The sequence below is a fragment of the Battus philenor genome, unplaced genomic scaffold (genome assembly GCF_028537555.1).
Source record: "Battus philenor isolate CCGP_79_NKW_IND1 unplaced genomic scaffold, ilBatPhil1.0.hap1 SCAF_9, whole genome shotgun sequence".
Taxonomy (NCBI): Eukaryota; Metazoa; Arthropoda; class Insecta; order Lepidoptera; family Papilionidae; genus Battus; species Battus philenor.
Window position 1 is genome coordinate 11,737,376 of NW_027181759.1, and position 22,896 is coordinate 11,760,271.

Consider the following 22,896-nt stretch of genomic DNA (forward strand, 5'->3'; position numbering starts at 1 on the left):
CATGCAGTTTAATGTTAAAAAGGACAATCGGTTATGGCTGTAAAAGATTAATTGTGTGAACGTATATGTCATTTACATAGGATTACATAGGATCCACCATACATTAATTGACTGCAACTGATCCATACTTTCACACCTTTAGAACATTCACACCTACTTCCAATAAACCTGCATTATTACGCGCAAGTTAAAGTGTTTTTTTTTCCAGTGGTCAGTACTTATGAGAAAAAAAGAACAATGGAGGAAGAGGGACATTGTCGTCAAAGATAAATATGTTAAATACTTTACGTGTTAGGATAAACACAACGGAAAGTACTTTTGTAATTATGGTTTACTAGTATGTATGTGTTGTGTGCTTTTTTCTCTCACTTATACTGCTGTCCAAGCGGCATTTGCAGATTTTGCGGATTCGAGTGGGGACTACGGCTCACTCATCGATATTACCCATTTCGCAATTCGACTCAAGGGCGCTCAAGTGGATCAAACCTTGACAATATATGTATAATATTTCGATTGTTATTCAAGCGAGTTATATGATACATAAAAATAGGTATAAAAATCTACCATCGATTTGCTGCCACATTAATGGTATTAAAAATCACCTGATAAGTGTCCAATAAAGGAGTTACTATCAAATATATTTGCAGTCGTTTCTTTATCATTGAATCTTTTTCGTCTAAAAACGTACGACGTGTTTCCATATCGTTCTATCCTTTGCTTTTCTCAGGGCAGAGGTGATAGGAAGTCCAGTTATTAAGTTAACTTGATCAGCAAGTATATCGTTCATGTTGTCTTTTACTGTCTACTTTCACTACAACCTGTAGTTTGTTTATATTATAGTTATCTACCAAAATATCTTAAGACTCATTGGTAGCATATTATAGAAAGCCTAGTCTTGACCTTGAGTAGGTCGAGACCGACATATTGCTGTTTGGTATAACATATTCCTCTCAAGCCTCTATACGTTTTACATGAACTAATCATGATTAATATGTAAAATGTGTTAAGATCTTTCCGTCTTAACAGAAAGTTTACGTTATCAAAATAAAGAGCTACTAACACAATAATGTTTGCTACACCGCCGACTTACACTATTTTCTATTGAACCAACTTATGTCCCAGCTTCACAAGACTAATATATATCATAATATTAACTAGTCGAGCCGACACTCGATATAGGATTCCCTTGAATGAAAATGCTTAACGACGTGTGATAGGCCAAGCCGATGTTTCATGCGCTGAGTTTAGCGACTACCTTATCAGGGGAAATAAATAATGTAACAGCCCGTAACGAGGTTCTTATGCGAGCTCGAGTTAGTTACTGTAATGAGGAAAAAAAGAACTAACTATCCCACTGCTGGGAACTCTTTATACATGCCAATGTGGAAAGAAGCATTAAGGTAACTTTCTTTTTTTATTTTTATCTAAAGTAATACCAGTGTCCCATCATCCACGTAGTGTGTGTCGCTGATTGCAACTGCTGCTAATGAAGTACTTTCAAGTCCAGACTAGGAATGTTAGTTTGTAAATAAGACGCTAGAGTTGTAATTGTTTTAAAACTTTGTATATTATTTACATTTATGCCTTTTGTTTGTGGTACCCGAGCGCAATGTAAATAAAAAGCGAAGCCAATAACACTTTCGCGTACGAAAGTCCGCTGGGTGTAAGCCGAAAAATCCAATTCCGAAATCCCTCATTAAGCGTCCGCTAATTAAAAAGTAATTAAATTCGCGAGTGGAAAAGAGAACGCGACATTTAACTGATACTAATAAGATCGTCAAACAATTACGTGGCTGGAGGTGCGAGCGGGACGGCTGCGGCGGGGATAGCGGTGTCCCTCTCGCGCGGCACTCTCTATTTAAGTTTTAATTTATACTCATTCCTTTATATCTTTTATTGCCTCACCCATAGCAGCTCCTAATGCGGACGAGGCGCTCCTCGCACTAATTAAATTCATGCAACGCTAAGCCCGCGAGCTACCCGGCCACGCCGCCTTTGCGTGTTGGCCAATCACGCGCCGAGAACTCCAGAGGCGCGGAGGACCGGAGGACCGGACTCGGAGGAAGGAGGGGCGTGGAGTACAGTCCGCGCGAGATCCCCATACAGCTGTCACGTCCCTCGCGCTACCTCACGACGACTACATATTTTATTATTTATGTCAATTAGGTTGTTACAATTTTTTTCTCGTAGTTTAATGGAATAAGACGCTCGTGAAATTGATTGCCTTTCGGCCTTATGATTCATCAATGTCGGGAACTTAATCTGGGACGTGTTAATTTCGTATGATTGATTGTGGGCGCGTCATTAGAGTATCGGACGGCCGTAATCTAGTTTTACGCAACGCTCCTATTGTGCGCACTAATAAACCACGGCGCGGGCTAGATTGCCTGTCAACTTACATACCGTACAACAAATTGTTAATCACTTTTTTTCATTCATACTAACTAAAAATATACCTGACATTATTCTTCATACTCGAAAAGATAATATTTAATGACTTATTAAAAAAATTATGTTTTCTACACATATACAAAAATTTACAATCGCATACATAAAAATTTCGACGCACTGAAGTATAAGAATAATACACGTAAATCCGTATATTTTTTTTCAACGAAGTCCGTTGCATTTATCCGACTAAAGATATCGCTATACAAAACTAACAGAGGAAGAATTAGCAAAGTCCGTTTGTGCGTTTGTCGCTCGCACGCCATGCGCCTGAAAAAGATTATGACATGCCTCACTAACGCACGTCCGACTTGATGTATATGTACAAACCGATTATAGTTCATATTGTTATAGCAAAAGAGTTCATTTTGTCTAACCAAACAAGTACGTTCTGATATCGTTAATTCCCCGTATGGAGTCTTAATTTATCGCGCTATTCAATAAGCATCTGTAGGAGGCGGCCGTAAGGTTTACAATCGCTCAAAGTAGGAATACGTACGGAATAAATCTATAACATGGAGGAGGCGTAGAATTAATTTGTGTGGAGGGAGTTGAGGGGGTCGCTCCGCCCAGCGAGCGCGCCATCTCAGTGAGTGTGCAGCCGCGGCGGGACGCACACCTGGGGTCTGTGCGATGTAAACACGTGGACGGTTACGGGACGACGGGATTTGAGTGTAGGGCGGAGGATGCAAGCCGGGAGGCTTTAGTCAGTATAGCGAGCGCGGGGAGAGGGCGCGGTATGGTGCTGGAGGGCTCGCTGCCGCTGCAGCTGTACGCGGCGGCAGCGCAGTTGGCTCCGCGGCCGTCGTGGCCCCCCTTCCTGCCGTTCTTCGGGGTGCCGCCGCCGTTCCTGGCGCGCCCGCGCCTGCCGCAACCGCTGGTGCGCGCCCCCCACGGCCCACCTAGCGAAGATTCCAACGAAGACGGTGCCAGCACCAAAGGTACCGTACTCCTACTCTTCTATTACCGCTCTTCTTTGTTTACTAAACCGGACGCTATCAACTGTCATGTTACATATCCTAAATTCTATTAGGAATAATAAAAAAAATAGATATTAATATGTAATTACTTGTATTTTATATTTATAACATTAAACTAAAATGTCTTCTCTATTAAGTACAAATCGTCTCGTACAAATTACAATTGTTACCCGACTCATTTGATTAATTTAACGAAATTATAAATTTCAACAGAATTTTATTGCTGGCTAAATTGCGTGCACAATTGAAACACAAATAAACAATATTAAAATTAATCTATAATAAAATTTACAAAACTATTATTATAATAATTATCATAATTGAATGAAACACGATTTTAAAACACAGTTATTAAGTATGTGTTTGCAACAAATAGAATATTAAAAGAACGTTTTATGCTAAAAATATGTTTTAGGTAAATAACTATATACAAGAGAGTTTTTTTAAAAAACACACATTTCCGCTATTTTCTTATTGTTCTTCTTAGATCTGGTATATTTGTTTTCTGAACAGATAGTAGACTTGTTTTGATGTTTCTTTGATTTTAATAATACAAGTATTCTATTCTATTACGAATAAGGAATATTTAAATTATTATTAACTATTTAATAATATATATTTCAGACTGTCTTATCTCCAAAATTACATTAAAGTCGATACTTATGTATATTTTATTCTTTATTTAATATTATAAAGAATAGTTTTAAATATTTGATTTGATATAGATATAGATAGCACAAATAAACAACCCAGGTTTATAACTGTCGTACTAGTTAACTCTACTAATAATTAAGAAAAAACCAGAAGTAATTTCAAATGTAGTTAAAAAATAAATGAGTCAAAGAGAACAAGCCTATGTTTTGAGTCGCACTAAGAGTCAAGAGTATATACGTTAAAGTTTATCCTTAGAATATGTAGGAAGAAAAACTATGCGTTTAATGTTGTTTGACGTAAAACTGTCTCAGAATTTCTAAGTAAATACATAAATATTAACTGCTATAGGTTTTATGCTAACACCTAGATACTAGCAGTGTCTACAAGATTATTATTTATAATAAAAGCCTTAAATTTGTCGATCTATTACTCATTTGTCGGCAAAAAGTTTTAAAGATGTTACACCTACTTTCAATCAACATATAAATGATCACTCTATGATTTTTATTGGAATGCGAAAGGACAAGAACTTCAAGCAATACTAAGTCTACAGGAACATATATTAGATTTAATTAACTTAATACGTAGCAATCCAAAATTTTAATATAATATCGTTACGTTATTTGTTATATCTGAAACGATTGATTTTTGAACCGGGTGTACCAAATATATTGACAATTGAGCTATACATTCACCCATATAAAGTTCTTACACCTATGACGAATCACCCGTATATTTGCCGACAAGTAGTAATGCATTTATAGAATTTTTTTCAAGGTATCCGTGACAATTATAGCTCTTTGCAAGTATTATATCAAGTTGTGAGGTTTGCAGATGTAAATTTACATAGTCAATAATGCTTTTAAAATATCTAATGGTGTAGTGTTATATGCAGGCCGCAGTTTAACATAACAACCTTCTTGTTTAGTCACTTATTAATATAATATTACTTGAGTTTTCCGCCATGATATAAAATAAACATTTTATTAGAAATTTATATATTGGTTTATGTTATTTAAGCTTGGCGAGTTCTAGGAGCGCTGCGTTTATTGAAACTAAAACCGACACTGAAAATAACGAAAATGTTATTGTTTCATTCATTCAATTAGGTCAATTTCATTTATATATTATCTGTTAACATCATGTAACTAAGTAATTAAAGATTGTCGGTAATTAATAATGCTTCTATTATCTATCTAGATATAGATCTTTATATTAATATCCTAAAGTTTTTACATTCATTTATTATAAAATTCCTATTATATACGTTTCAAGTGTCTTAAATAATATTATGAAATAAGAAAATTAGCCATAAATATTAAAATCAGTTGATATATATGTAGTAATACGATTTTTTTTTATAATTTAATATCAATAATCTAAGAATCTAAGAACAAATATAATATAATAATTTGTTCATAATAAATTTCTTAAAATATTATTAATTTTATTTATTATTATGTTTATAAAATGTAATAAACCTTATTTATTATAAATATATGTAGTATATGTTATATACGTATAATGTATGTTTGTATACATGTATGTTTTGTACACCTTAGCTACTCATTATTTATACTTCTACTTTTTCCATATTATGGTTGTCTGGAAGAAATTGCCTCATGTTATAAGACCGCTCATTGTACATTTTTCTTTACTATTAAACAACTATGTAGATATTTTCTTCTGTGTACAAGAATGAATATTGACTAATAAATTTTAAAAGAATTTATATGGAATACCTGAGAGTTTAGAAATTATAAATTAATACATTTTGTCCAAAACTTGATTTTTTTTAAATATTTTGCAATTTAAGCAAATAGATATAGAATATATCAGAATAAGTAAAATTTATTGCTTTATATTTCGTTGGTAAAATGCGAATCGGATCATAAAGCCTTCCGACGGATAGTTAGGTGTACCAAACAAGAAAAACTTTAAAACAAAATTACTTATTATTATTTTTTATTTATTTTCCCGGGAATAGTGACTATTTTGGTAATCACTGATAATTTGGTAACTTGTTTATTTTCCCTAGGTCAGTTCCGCTATTTACGTGCATAACAAATGTACGTATTACATCGCATCAGTGTTACATACTATAGGATATCGCAAACTAAATAATACTAATAAATTATTATCCATTTACAATTTAAATTGATTATTACTTAATTACTTGCGAATATACGAGAAATATGCCAAGAACAATTTGATCAATTTATTATATAGCGTAAGTTTATTCTGTTCAACTTCTATAGGTACACTATTAAAAATAAGCTATGGCGGAATGAATTTTGAGACTAAACTTGTTTTTTTTCATCACGCTATGCCTTTTAACATATATATATTTTCCACGGGTAAAAGTGCGCTTATTCTATACCTTTTTATAATAATGAAGCATTTCTATTGTTAATTGAATTCCACTAACCTATCCAAAAAAAATACAACCAAATTTAACGAGGTAATATGAAGTATTACAATTATTAGGCCATAAAAATAATTTTAAAATAATGAATATGCATGTAAGTATATGTTTAATATCTCTGTAATGTATGCGCCGTCTCATAAGCAAGTAATTTTACTAATTACATCAAACTTTTATATGATAGTAATAGACCAGACTTATTATAACATCTACATACTATAATATTTAATGTTAAGGTCGAAAACGTACAAGCCGCTTCTTACGGTTCTTATTGAAAATCTATGATGAAGGCGTCTTTCAGCAATAGACGGCTCAAGGCTGCAATGGGTGAAAATATTCAAACTGACAAGATTATAATAAAGTTATATGTTTAATTATACAAAGAATTCTATAGAAAGGCTATTTTGAAATATTAAAATATACTATCATAAACATAATTTTAAAATATTAATACGAAACTAAAGAAAAATATTTACATTACTTTAAAATGAATTTACAGTTTCTCAGTAATAATTATTTCATTTTTACGTTGAAATATGTTAACCAATGTAGCAATATAGAAGAATAGTGTTGAAACAAATGACCGTTTTTAAATAAAATATTAATTGTTAAAAAGTTGATAGAAATCGACATTTATTACCCATGAACAACAATTCTCCGTGGAAGTGAGTTTTTGATGCCATATTTTATTTATTTAAAACACACTACAACATTTATAAATAATTGCATGGGAAACACAAAAGTATACTGGGCAGTCTTACAACACCAAGCAATTTCTTTTAGACAACTACAGTACGAAAACAGTAGGAATAACGGGTAGTTAACATGTACATATAAAAAAAACACGTATAGACAAACATTCATATGTATATTGCATACATTTATTTATACATACCTATAATAATTACAGTATAATACATAATAATAAATAAATAAAACGTAAAACTGGTGTCTTCTTCTTGATCGCATATGCTCTGTATATTAATATTATATTATATTATATTATATTATACGTACATATTCACAACAATTTGCTTAAATTGCTATCTTATGTCAATATTTGTTTTTTTTATGGATGTTCGTCTTTAAATTTAATAAAAAAAAGAGCTTCAAATAATGTGAAAGCTATAACTCAACATATAATTGATTACATACTTTGCATTTTATTATAATTCTTTTCGGAAGCAATGTGATTCAACGCGTAACTTAGATGGGTTCTCTTTAGACATCCTTATTTCTGAGTGCTTAAAGATAAAATTAGATTCAATTATATATGTAATTATCACTTAACGTCATAACTTTTTTGTCTAAATCACTCAACACGTGTTTCACTCCTCCACGGGTCATCTTCAGGAGTTATGTTACACCTATTAGTGCCAAACACAGAGTCTGTCTCTGGCGGTCGCAGTTGTGTGATTCGCATTGTTTGCCGCATACGCATTTATCAGCGGGCCGGCGGGCGGTGCACTTTGTTGCACGACTACCACTGCATGTGCGGAGGTGGCTAAATATTGGTCCTTTTCATACTTAGGAATGACTTCCGCAATGTAAAGCCTGATTCCATTAAATATAACTTTTTTGGTCGTAGCCGTAAAATAGCTAATCTCTGTGGTTAATACTATACTATGCTGATTCGGCGACCAGGTACCCTGGACATGAGAGGAGGTTGCATTTACTTCTTTGACTCCTCAAAAAATGATTTGAGCGACGGATTCGGAGATCCATCGCAAGTATGTTAGGAATTCACGAAGCAAAGGCTAGCGGATTAATCTGGGAAGTCAAACTCTGCCTTAGACCGTAATGGTCAAGCAACTGTCAAGGTGTATACAATTGAAACTGTAGTAGTTTATGAAAGCATTTAAATAGTTTTTAAAAAGAAGATAGGAGTCCAGCATAACCTGTGTAATGCAGGATTTCTTCACGAGAAATATTTATGCGGTGCCGGGGAATTTATAGGGCTTATAATTTTTTTTCGCTAGACGGTATAGGCGGCTGTGTTATCGGGTGGTGAACAGTTGTTGCAGGCGACATCAATGAATTACTATTTCTAATTCTTGACGTGAACATGCAATAAACTTAAAAGACCTACCAACATATCTTAAGGTATAGATGTTGATGCCCATAAATGTAGCGCACAAAATTCTATAGCATAAACGGGCGGTATTCATTTACATCCAAATGAAGAGCCGGGTTAATCTTGTCTTTTTCTGATATAAATATTACATTTATCCGTCAATACATCAGAAATATATATATATATATATTTTTTTTTTTAAAAGAAATTAATAAAAATGACATCAAGGCAGTTTTTATATTATTGTCCTTCACTTATGTTATAGCAGAGGTATAAATTAATATTTTTATTTATTGCCAGTTTACAGAACAGATTATAAATATACGCATATATCATTACAGACATTATAATTAAATTAAAAAAAATGTTACAGATACTGTAAAGATACATTTTTAATTTGAAATGCCGTTCAAATTATTAAAAACATTGTAAGATTGTAATTTAGTTATTAAATTGTTAATACAGACGAGTTGTAGGACGTTATAATTGAAATGATGATTATACGCTAAAGGGCATCATGCACAAACGTTTATATTGCCGCAGGCATCAATATTAAAAAAAAACTAGGTTTTATTCTGTTACATTGTTTACTAAATGACATTTTGAATTCCATTGGAACAGTCCTTTGATATTATAAAAGCAGTTATCTTAATTAAGATCAACTCGATGTCGCTACTGTATTATAGCAAGAAAACTCAAGCGCCTTCGTTTTTGTTTAAATGATGAATGTGTTTTAATTTTAACACTATTTATTCATTTTTAATACAAATTCTGGATACGAAAGCCTACGCATTACTTTCTTATGTGTAACTATACCATTTATAAGCCTAATGAATGAATATATTAAATAAAAACTATATTTAACATATATAAAATATGAAGGCGCATCCTTAAGTTGGTAAAATACATTCACCTCGTATGTGTCTCTTGAAATCGTCTATGTCATCATTGGTTATATGTGTCATATTATTGGTTATATATTTAAATGGTTTAAAAAGCCAAATGTATAGCTTTTTACTGTCAATTGTTGTATTAATCAAAAAGCAAAGGTTTCAAAAAAGAAAAACTAACTTATTGTTAATATAGCAAGATAAACCTATGTCAAAATTCGGATTACTACATTTTAATATATAGTAATCCGAGTTTTGATATAGATTTTTTATTTTAAGTATAGATTTTTTCAAAAACTATTGTTTACTGTCTGTCAATGCAGACTCTTCACTGTCAGAAGTCTTTGACCTGACGCATTCCAATAGTGAAAATAAATTAATGTAACATATTTATAAGTCATGAAACTATGTACAATATATACATATAATAATAAATGTACAAGATTGGAAATTGGTGTAAAAACTTTAAAGGTTTTTTCTTACTAATAGGCTACACATTCAACCTTTTTAAGCTTGTACACCTTTAAAGGCTTTGATGTAACTTGTAACCAATCATTATGTATGCACATAAATGTTGTAAACTAAGTTTCATTGGTTTTAATAACCACGTGAAGATATTTTACACCTTAATAATTCTTATGTATTATAACTTCACCACGTATGTCTTTGTTCATTTTCCATATTTATGTTTGAAATTTTAAATGTCAGCCTAAACAGCACGATTAGATCTATTACTCGTAATTGCGTGATATTGCGTCAAAACTGACAGGCAATCGACAAATGAAAAATTGGAGCTATTTTGACGGAGGCGTCGTTTTCTAACCGTGCGTAACGAAGCGACGCGGATCGAATAAGTATCGTTATGTTTAAATCGAACGCAGTAACGATCTGATGACGTCATCGACACACAGCCACGTTGGCCAGTGACAAAACTTATTAACGAAACTCCTCTCGATAACTACATGCGACGGACCAAGAGGCTTAATCGAGCGACAAGTGTTCATAATTCACAACGTAATACAGGTCTAATCCAATAAGGAGCGCGATGTTGATATTTTTTATCCGAACCTCCGGACACAGATTAAAAATAATATCGTTGACATCAACAGATTCTTGATCTGCCCACGCACACACGCGGTCTAGTCATAAATTATGTTCTTAACATTATTAAGACATTATACCCGAATTCTCGCTCGGGTCTCGTTTGAATAAGTTTTATATTAATAAAAAATAAACGACGGGCAAGGTGCGAAGTCTAACGAGTGTAATACAAATGTAAGCCGTGAGGCGGCGGGAACGGACGCCCGCTGTGCCGGTCTCTTCTCGCCGCGTTTCGATGGTCAGATTTTTATCGACTCCTTTGTCGGCACTAAAGCTCTTTCACCCGCTGAATTATGATGTCAAACGCGCCGTGTATGACACATCACCTATCCGCATACTCATCATTTTAGCCATAGGACGTCCATAGGCATATTACATAGGCCTCGGATTTCCAATATCGGTTCGAAGGGGCCTGTGTCCTGTGTCATCTAACGACCTTTACAAGATCGTCTGTCCACCATATAGACGTTCTACCTTACGCTTTCCGATCCGTAGTCTCAACTCCAGAACCTTGAAGCCCCAAAAGCCATGCCTCTCTCTAGCCATGATCTCTCTAGTCGTAATAAATTTATCCTAATTAGACGAAAACTTGACAGACTGACTATTTCAAACCCTTAACTGACTGTTGATGAGTCGGAATAAAAACTGTAATGAACCGCTTCATTTGCTGGTTCGGAATATTCGAAACAAATGTATAAACGCCTGACGGTTCAATACGACGCCAAAATACTCAACAAGGGTTTCAATTTCCGATGATGAAACAGAAGCGGTGGAACTAAACTAAATAATGCTCAAAAATAAAAAGAAAATATTAATTTTCGCACCATACGAGAAATATCAATTATTATTAAGGGCCTAGAGATTTAGTTTTACATTTATTTTATATTTATCTACAAAAATATTTTTATCAATTTGCATTATGAGTATTTCACTTTTATTATGTTAATAAGAAATTTTCAATTTCGATTTATTGTCGGTCCATTTTATTAGGTTATATATAACATCTTTTGTATTATGTTTATGGTATATCTTTTATGCAGTAGTATATGTTAACGAATTCTTGCATTGCCGGCTTAGGGAGTAACTATGGACTTCCGCCGCAACCTATGTCTCTAAATAATAGATTTTATTAAATTACTTGTTCTATTACATTAAGGATATTGTGAAAGTTTGCTGTGGGCTCTTCTCGGACCACTGCGCTTTTGAAGCAAAGCTTTAACTTGAAAAATGCCATTATAGTTAGTAGAATTCAGTTTGATTCTTGTTTTTATAAAACTGAATTTTCTAGAAATATCCTAATGGCATACACAAGTGAATACATTTAATCGACCTTAACGGGTAATAAATTAATAGTAAACATACGTCTCTCATAGATTTCTAATAGGTTTTCTTGGAAACGGCTCGCATCCATCGTCTGTCGACTGCCTTAATAAGCGGAACTGGACGCTCATAAATATTGTGCTCTATCGAAAAGAACATATGTTATGTCTAATAGAATATTACAGTAGTCGCAGTTTCCCTAAACCAAAGCATTTTTGTTTAGTGTCGAAATGTACCTTGATTGCTAATAGATTCAAGCCACATCTATTTACTCTACAAAACACAACCACACGTTTAAGTAGGACACAAAGACCGATAATAATTAATTTATTGTTATTTATGACTGCACTAGGCGCGAGTTATTCCTGACTCAGAGCGTCCATTATGACTTATCTTAATTTCATTCGTTATCATTACACTGCGACATCCAATAAGTTAACAAAGTTATGAGCCACGTAAACAGCCGACGCCGCGGGCCCTCACATGTCGTGATATATAGCTTGTAGCTAATTAAATCGTTCATTGATTAATTCGTGTGTTTACATGCAATTGCGGATGCCTTTATCAGAGAACTATACACCGTTATTGTTTGGTAATTGCCTTATTTGTGTGCAGACGATGTCTATATGTATAGTTAAGCGTATGGGCGTAGTGAACCTTAAGTCGTTGACCGAAGAAGTACATAGTGTTGTTAAAACCGATTATTTTATAAGATATTATAATTTGCGACATTCCCAATGCCGACTATTATACTCTTTTGCAATGGATCATCTGTTTAGTTCACTATGATGTGTATTTATGTATGCTCACACTTATAAATAAGTATAATTCTTTCTGTGGCAGTTTATATGCTACCAATGTTCTATAATGTCTAAAAAAATCAATCGCAAATCCCATAATTTAGGTTGCGCACAAAACAGAAAAAATTACCAGCGTCGTCGTCATAGGTCCAGACCATAGAAGCCTAGAAATCATAGGCTTCCCCCAAAGATATCTATGGGGGGATATACCATAATCCCCACACATGCCAGGCGGGTTGACGATCGCAGTATGGTATTAAGACTTCTTTGTAATCAGGCAATCGCCTAACAGACGTGGACTATAAGTTAGAAACTCGAACAAAACTGCGTATGGAACAGGAATAGAAAGCAATTTTACGGGCTTAAGTTTTAAGTTAAAGTACAATAACAAAAAAAAAAACAAAAATATAAAAATTGGAAGGACGACCGGCGTTGGACTATTTTGATAACAAAACTGACTTGGTAGCCGACTTGTTAAATTCAACTATATTGTTATATAAATCTCTATTTTTCTCATTTATTGTTTGTATATAAAGCAAATTACATACTGCTATGTGAACTGTAATTTTTGTAGCATTACACGATGTATATTTATTACATATATACTATCAAAAATGCATCATTCAACCATTTTACAAAAATTTTCTTGATATTTTAGCTTAGTATTTAATGTTATTAAAACCAAATTTAATTCGATATTTTTATCTCTAATTTAATTTATTAATAAACGTATATCAATAAGCAGTCTACATAGTGCGTAAAAAATATATGGCCTCTTGAGCCTGAAGGTTCTGGAATGGCGACTACGGATCAGCAAGCGTACCATAGAACGTCCATCTACAATGTGAGAGGTTGAGTGTTGAGATCGTCGGAAGAATCTGAATTCAAGCTGCTTTTAACCTGAAAGAAAATATTGGAAATCTATGGGGCTGCTTATGCCCAGTTTCTCTATAGGATGAGTAGGAGATAGACTCACAACCACCATTATACGGTGCAGTTCCCTTGGAGGCATACTAAGCGTTTGGATTCCATGTTTCTGATCCGCAGGATTCTATATTTCCTGAGAAAAGTAACCCTGGTCTTATCAGAGTCAGAGTGAACAGATACTTATTGAGTTTGTGTGCTTTATCTTCGACCACATCGTCAAAGGCGGATATAATAATTATGTACCTTTTAAATGCAATACCAAAAATTTACTGATGTGTCCATTACGTTTAGGTCCTTTGGAACCTCGCTTAATGCATATATCATATTATATAGTACACATTCAGAAGATAAAGTTAAATCGTGTCTCCAGTAGCACAAAGTAAAGACGGTAGCACCAGCATGCATCGTGACTTGTCGCAGTCATTTTATTACCGTCTCAAACACATTATTGCTTTATAATTACGCATCTACACTCGCGTTAGATCAAACTCGATAAAAACTCTATAATTCTTTTTAAATCACCGCAATTGATATTACGTGTTAATGTTTGTTTACTTATGCTCTCAAACAAGCAGTTACGTCAACTGATTGATTTTCGATGAAATTATTTTTGTTAAAATTTCGTTTTGCTAATTAAAATTGCTATTGTAGAATTGCTATTGACATTATTAAGATGCTCATTGCAACGGTCGTTGCAGCAAAGTTATGCTATCAAAATTTTTAAATTGCACAATCTTTCGCAGCACCGAATTTGTGGCAGTCAGTTAACTACGGGACTTTTTAAACTGGAAAACCTGTACTTAACAAGTACTCTAATTTGGCAGTAGAACAGTAAGATTGAGATGGTAGTTTTTTGTCCGCCGAAAAGGTGACGATTGTTAGTAAAAATAAATACGTAAATTCTTTCCAAACGAAAAAAATCACAAGTTATATTAAAAATTATTTAAAATTGTTCACTTATATAATCAACTATAGATCTTTTTCTAGCTTGCAAAAGTATGGTTAAAAAATCTTTACATTAACTTGTTGGTGGTTCATCATTATCATCACATTTGAACAACCTCCCGGGTCATTGTTTCCAGTCAAATATAATATAGTAGTAGTCTTCAAGACAAGAGTGAATTACAAGGTTTCTTCTAAGCATGTACAATCGTAGACTTCGTTATCGCTTTACATCAGGCGAGACAGAGGTCAAATGTTTTGCCTATATAAGAAAATAATTTTAGCCATTGGATATCCTCTACTTATCTTCAGACTGGTTGGAAATTGCCAGCGTCAAATGAATTCTGAATACCTTAAGAACCTTTCTGTCTGTCTTGTGAGCGGTAGACAGGAATAAGAAATGTTTATACATACAAAACCTTGTGCAACAACACTCTTAGGAAGACGCTATTACTTATCATCGGATGATTGCCGTATTAATCTTGAATTCGGGTAATAGAGTATTTGATAAAAATGATGTCGACAAATTTTAATTTGTAAACATTAGTGAAATACAAATCTATACAGACAACGATTAACCTTCTATCGTGTCAGTACCATAAACAACTAAAGATAAATAATTTATATTAGTTACCAACAAATATTTTTTTAGAACAATAAAAAACGTTTTGGGTGTTGAGAGAGAACGAACTTGCAATCAACCAGTCAAGGCGGGCCTAATCGATTTCTTACTTTGCTGATCGAACGACAAACTGGTTCAATGGCTGAGCAAGCGAAACGACTGTCTATACTTTTTATTATTTGCAGTGATCCGTAAAGTAACTTATGCTAACTTTTTTAATAGTTTAGATCAGGGGTACTCAGACTTCTATTCCACAATAACTGGTTCTGATGGGCTACCTGCAGCTACATTTATACCATATTCCCAGAGCTGGACAAAATTATGAAGATTAGGTCTTACTTTAAAATTTTGCCTCGCCACTGAGTTCTAACTACAAAAATACCCGTAACTTGCAAGCATAGATACTACAAGTTCTATTTCGTCCCTTTGCATGGTTGAACATGCATTGCGGACGGTGGCTAAGCTTTGCAAGTCTCGACCATGTTGTACCAAATATATAATAAGCAAGTAACAGTCGGTGAGCTTGTTGAAGTATTATCTGACAACGCTGATAGGAGATCATGCCAATATATTAGTTCTTAACGTTAACGAATTGTGAATCTCTAGTTTTTAATACACAGACGTAGATCAATCTCGAGCCTTCCATCGATTCCTAGGAGTCCAGGTGGACTCTTTGAGAGATAAGGGCTTTAATTTTACTCATGTAAATTAAATTCATATAAAAATAATACTTAAAAATAATGCTGGAAAATATTTAGCAAAAAATAAAACAAAGTTTGTATAAACAAGAATCACTTGTCAGTAGTAAACAAAAACTGTTCGTGATAAAGTTAAATGGCCTAATAAACGGAAATCACAACAAGTAAAAAGCGCATCAATAGAGGGCGCGACAATCGACTGAGGGGAATAAGGCAAGCGCACAATTCACGGGGCACCCCTTCGATTCGAACCGAATAGAGTTGTTTGAAGTTCTTGGAACGAGTCATGATTTGGTAAAAGCTTTTGTTTGTTTATTACGCAATTTTATACTTCGCATTAGTTTTTGTTAAATTTTCTTATGTGAAAACTTCTTCAAGGAAAGTTAGTTAGAGAGTATGATATTTAAAAATAGTTACAAATATGTGCTGTAATTCATAGGTTATTTTTACAAAGGCATTAGCCTAATATAAGTTACGCTAAAGTAATAATCTTGAGTCATTGAGACAAGCCATTCACGCATATCGCAGACTTTAACAGCTTCTCAATGTCAACTGTATATACGAGTATTGTTACGGTACCAGAATATACAACATTCGTAAACATTTGTTTAAGATTAGTTAGTTAAAATCACTCGTGAGAAGCTTGTTCTAAAGGAAGAAGATTAAATTTACTTTACATTTTTTAAACCTATACACCAAGTAATCATCCCACACAAAACTTTACATAAAAAATAACATATGAATTTCGATAAAGTGTTAAAGTTTTAAATTAACAATAGTATTAAATTAGTATTTAATAGAAACCTTTGTATTATGAAGGCTAAAATTGAAGAAAATATCATGTCATAATACCTTGCCTAGATTTAAATAGAAGAACACAACAAAAACTACCTGGGAATAGATCGAACTAGGTTAAACCTATCAAGGACGCCTCTCGATTTTAAAGGTAAAGATCACAGATGCGTCATTGTACAATGAATTGAATGCCTTGTCCAGTTTTCCGGTTTAAAATATAATAAAGGAAGGTTAAATAATAAATGAACCTTGTTTGATGATCGAAGCGTGTTTATACCTTTATCTTGGCTTCATAAAATTAGGAACTAATTTTTGATTAACTGTGTATGGTAATACTATACATTCTCATATCGCTTTCGTTGTTTTAGCCCATAAACGCCCACTATAAAGCTTAGACATACCTAAAAGATATCATTGTGGAGATATATCATAATCGCCACGCTTGGCAGGCGGTTTGGAGATCGCAGCGTGGTATTATGGTACGCAGAGGATACTGCAGCATATTCTATAGAAACTTGTACATGGATAGTGGTAATACTATATAATTAATGCACAAATTGCGAATTATGTAAGATTGTATGCAAGGAATCGAACCCGCGACATACGGCCGCAAGTCTATAGTACTAAGCTTACTATCACTGCTTGACTATCACTGCTCACTGCCATATTATATATGTAATGAATATATATAATTCATTAAATACACAAACACAAACTTTCAATAAATTGGTAAAATCTATAAAGCATTTTTAATTAACAATAAAGCTTGGAAATTAATTGCTATACTACTACATTGATTGTAAAAGTGACCATAAAAAATCCTGTTTGTTTAGCTCTTGTCATATCAGAGCGCGTTTATAATTCTCATAACTTTGAACGATAAGAGTTCAATCTGATTTAAGTTTGTATCAAATTGAACTCTTCGGACTTTCTCCACATGATGTTCACGAGTGGTCATTTTTAATGATCTTATATGGATGATAATAAATGTATAAGAAAAAGATCGTAACATTCATTTGCATACTAATAAAGTATAACACCTGATGTTTGGCGACGGCATTGCATTCCGCTACAAAAACTGTCTCGTTACGAAGGAAAAACCGGGCGAAGTAATAAGGCCTATTAGTCAAGTCGTCGCGGCAAGGTGTGCGAGGCGACCGCGAACGCCGTCCAATTTCAGGGGTCATTTCCTCCACACCCTTTGTAAGGGACTCCGTCTAAATAAAGCTGAAGGACGATAACTAATTTTGTTAGACGCAGCTGTTAGGTTCTATTGTGTTATTGAAGTTAGTTTTTTTTATTATTATCAAACATTTAATTTTAATAATATAACGTCATCCAACAGTACACATGTTAATTCTAATAAGGGATACTAATTAGGTTACGACATATTTATATAAAGGATGATTAGAAATAGGTATGAAAGTTTTAAAGAGTTCAACTTATAGCAAGTTTGCTTTCAATTAATGTTTGGTACACCCTATATGAAACTTAATGGTTTCAAAAATAACTGATAACGTAATTATATCTTAATAAGAAAAAGTGTATAAGAAAAATTAACATTATATTATACGTTATCTGTGTCTACAGATTTTGTACTCTTTAGTTATTGACCTGTTACATTTAAATGGAATAAATAAACGTAACATATTTTAAAGTGATCACTTTAAAAAGGGTAAATGGAAATAGGTGCAAAAGCTCTGAAGCCTTTTGGCGTCAAATTAACTATTTATTCACCCTTTTAAAGGCTTTACACCGTTAATTAGTCAGTGTTTATCAAATAGTAATAGATAGCACTTATAAATTATACGCACTGTTCCTATTCTACAATAAAAAAACGAACAATTAAAAATAACAACAGCCAATATTAAATCTCCAAACGCAAAAAATCCATTAACATTGACGAAATATTAAAATGTGTGTTAATTTGTAACCATTTTGTTACTAAATGAGACTAATTATTAAAACTCAACATATAAACACATCTGACAGGTTAATATGACTCCTAATTCTTTTATTTTAAATCTTTAAGTACTAAAGAACATTTGTTTAATTAAATACTACATATGCAAAACATTTCTTGTTTAATACATGTTTCAGTTTTTAAGTTTAAAAAGAGAACCCAAGATAAAGTTCATCTTAACTGTCAATTAAATCATCTTATAAATAAGAGTCAATTAACACTTATTATATTCGCGAAAAAAAAATAAAGCTTTTGACAGTTGAGATCATGTCATTTATAATTATTATAGCTGTTAATAATTTATTTGGAAAAGGAACGAAAATAAAACGTGGTGTAGCTGCGCTTTATTTGATGTTTAAATATAATTTTTCATTTAAATCGATGAAAAAGGTGCTATATGATTTAGGTAATTTAATAAAATAATTGATGGTTATATCATTTTATTTATTAAAAAAGTTATCTTTTACTAAGCTTAACAAGGTTTTGCAAGATTAAATTAGCATGCTTACTTACACACATTAGACTAGGCAACGGGAGTTCATCTCTTTTCGTTTGAGGTTTTTCTTTTAACTTTTGCATAGTTAAAACATTAGTAACGGGTGACATAGCGAACGTTCATAAAGTTATTCCCCAGTCGACGCGACCGGCGCACGCGCTTTGCGCGTCAAATTGCCCGTCGCGTGGCCCAAAACATGCATTTGTCAAATTCGACTCGCTTTTTTACTGTTTACTTATCGCCGTGTATCGCCTCGACACCGCTCACCCTTCCCAGGAATTGGCCACGGGAGACGTTTGCGATTCCGCTTCAATATGTCCAATAGTTTAGCGGTTTATTGGTTCGACTGCGGGCGGATTGGGCCCACGGGTGCTATTATGAATACTTCAAATGTGTCAAGATGGCGTTGGTTAACGTTCAGTGAAAGACGCTTAATATACATTATGACACTGAAAATCAGATATTGTCACAACTGTCAAATAAATGTTTGCTAAATGCACCTAAGAAGGTTTTTTATTTATTGTCAATCATATAATGTCAGTGAGCCACTAAACAAAATGCTATGCTCATATTAAAAAAAAAAAAAACATTAAAAAATCTTTCTCAGATATTAATTTAACAACGCCGATATCTTCCTATAGAATGTCTTATTATAAATGAAGCATTATCTCCTGTGGTTGATCGATGTTAATTCTGGACAATGTGCGTGACTTTGATGGTCGGTGTAGTTTTCCTAAATGCTGTGTATTTACGCAATCAGTAAACCAGTAATTATTATGTCCATCTATATACATCGTGATTCATTAGTGCTCGACTTTTCGATCCTGAACTAAAAGGATACTACAGCCTTTTTGTATAAAAAATGCTAGATTAGCATTTTCCGATTTCTTCTCGATGTCATAACAAACATAATGATGATACACAATGCTCCTACTCGTTATCAAATTCTTAAACTTTCAATCTGAATATTCAATTACAAATTGGAGTCCTTGACAAAGTATATACATTTAGATCTGTATAAACAAAAATAAAGTTCTTTCATACTGATTTTCTTTTAATTTTTTTAAATTTTTATATTAATTTATCAACTTCATAGTTCCGAGCCATTGCCACAAAGAAAAATCTTTGACCCGAATAGTTAACGCATAAAAAATTCGTAACAGAGTCTAATTGATGGTAGTATATTACGTATAAAACCGATTTGGTCCACACCCCTTTGACTACACGCAATTTTTTTTTTTAATTTTGCCAAAAAAATGTGATTGTTTTGCGCTAATTGTAACAAATCGATTTAGCTTAGAACGTGGGACCTCCGTTAAAAAACGACACCCATGTTTTTTAACGGACCAAAAAAACAAATAACTAATTCTACGGTCCCGTATGGCGCATGAATAAATTATTTAAATTTATTAACAGATTTCGTTATGGCCATTTCGTTTTTGTAATTTGAACTAAATTTGTTTTTCGTGTTTTTATTTGTGATATTATTGCGAATTATTTACATTCTAAAATTTACTGAGACAATTTATTCTCACTCAGCATAAAATTAATTATATTTATTGAAAGTAAAGTGTATAACAGATTATAAATATTTAAGAATGTAAATATACAACACACACATACTTACAATTTATTATAGGTAATTTGTACCATCAAATTTGATACCAGATTGTACAAATCTATTATTTTGAGCTCATTCTTAATACACGGTCAACACGGTCGTAGAAATGAAAAAGAAGCATTTTCTGTATGACAGTGAAAGTTTAGAATAAAAGGAAAGTATTCACAACTTCGGATATATACAGGACAAAAGGTTATTTCATTGTACGTACAAGTGCAGCGGGTTCCCAATTATTTTTTGTCCAAATATTCAAGTTAATTAGTTACAATTATCACTAGCATATTATGATTATTATTTTCCACTCTTAATGTAAGCTAATGGTTTATATGCAGTTCGTACAAAAACGTAACGTTGCGTAACAAAATTATTCTTTAACATTAAATCTACTAGTTAAAATATTATCTTTTATAAACCTTTACCTCTAAATGAACAAATATGAAGTTGAGTTAATAAAGAATTAAAGAAACGCGTGTACATATAGTGTACAACGAGCACCAGTTTGTTTACACTCTTTATAAGGCTTAACCGTAATCCGGGATATAATCCGTGAAAAACCCTGAGACAGGGGCAGGGAGCCGAGGAGATCCCGCACCATAACTAACCCTATTAAAAAGTGGCTCCAACCCTCCCGGCATTAATGTAGCATAAAATTAACCCGACCGTCACGCGCGCTGCTCGCTGTTTTACTGCGACACGGGTGCTACTTTTGGTCACTTATTGTATCACAATTCCAACGTACGTATATACGAAGTGCTACCCATATATTACAATCCTTCATCATCTTGGAAATGTTCAACTTTCCGCTTTTGTTTGGTTTGTATCGATGCACACTACTTACCTGTATATGCTTAATTTAATGAATGAATAGATAACATGAAACATATCCGCACACTGCGGCACACGTGGTAAGAAATAGTTTATAGCATCTTCCAGAATGACTCGTATAACAACATTAAAAACTGAAAAAAGTCGTATAACAACTACAAACAAATATAAAAGTCGGGTGAAATATTTTAATAGCAAAATTTTTACTTTTATAAATAATGATACGAATGATTTCTTTTCCGTTCGTTGTGTTGATATTGTACGCTCGTAAGGGATGTCTTAAATGTTCTGACAACCAGCGACATAATTATTCCACTATGATGCTGTACTTAGATGATCTGTCAGAAAAGAGTCTTCATCATTATCTTGTAAGTCGTTAGACGTCCTCTTCTTACCTTAAAAGTGATTTATCGTTTTTATAATAATATGAATTAAAGAAATACAACAAATCCGGGAGCATAAAACTGTTTATGTGTTCTTGTAAGCCTGTGTGTTGTTGCAATAATAACATATGTTTTGCAAAATAAGCTTCTGCAGTCGTGTTATAATGTTTTGATATATAGGTAGGTATTAGGTTTTCGGTCGGCAGTAATAAGTTCCGTTAATTATTTAATGAGCGAGCCCCAACAGAACGCGATAACAACGCAATAAATCTCTCACAAGTTGCGGCGCAAGTTAGATAATTCGGCCCTTATGCCGGCCCGAGCAGCGGTGGAGTTATGGAGGAAGGGACCTTTGTTCAGGGAATACTATCAGGGCCTCTGTTTGCCGTATATATCCTTTAAACTTGCATAGGAGTGTATAGTCAGTTTCATTGCGCTGATAAATGTGTAAGTGCCATTTTAACTTTGCTGTTTTTAATTTTCAAACATATATATCGATATTAAATGCGTATGACGTAGTAAATATTTATTTTAAAAACTTTTATGTTGTACGTAACACACTTATACATGATGATTACAAATATAAATTCTATAAAGGGTGAAGTTTTTACACATTTCTGCTAAAATTGATCATTCTGAAAATCTATCGGAATGTTACAAGCTAATAACTTCAGGAAGTACAAAGTCTGTAAAGACAGATATTTAACAATAATCAATTTTAACATGTAGTAATTGAATTTTTATTACTTTTTACAACTATATCCAATCACCATATATATACGGAATAGAAGTAGTTTTTGATATCAATACTATGAGAGGTATAAGCATTTATATTTTAATTAATATATGAAAGTTTAGTCTCTTTACTTCTTCGTCTTAACGTTTTTGTGTCTAATGTAGATGTAAACTCTTTGTACTTTGTAAGTTATGAA

General features: G+C 33.1%; 1 protein-coding gene across 1 annotated transcript in view; it reads left to right on the plus strand.

Moving 5' to 3' along the window:
• The first annotated feature begins 3,091 nt into the window (after nt 1-3,091).
• LOC137932201 (homeobox protein unc-4-like) overlaps nt 3,092-22,896 on the plus strand; it is a 52,264-nt gene continuing 32,459 nt past the window's right edge. Inside the window, exon 1 of the mRNA XM_068775801.1 lies at nt 3,092-3,389. Coding sequence (XP_068631902.1) covers nt 3,188-3,389 — 202 coding nt within the window. The 5' untranslated portion in view covers nt 3,092-3,187. The remainder of the gene's footprint in view (nt 3,390-22,896) is intronic.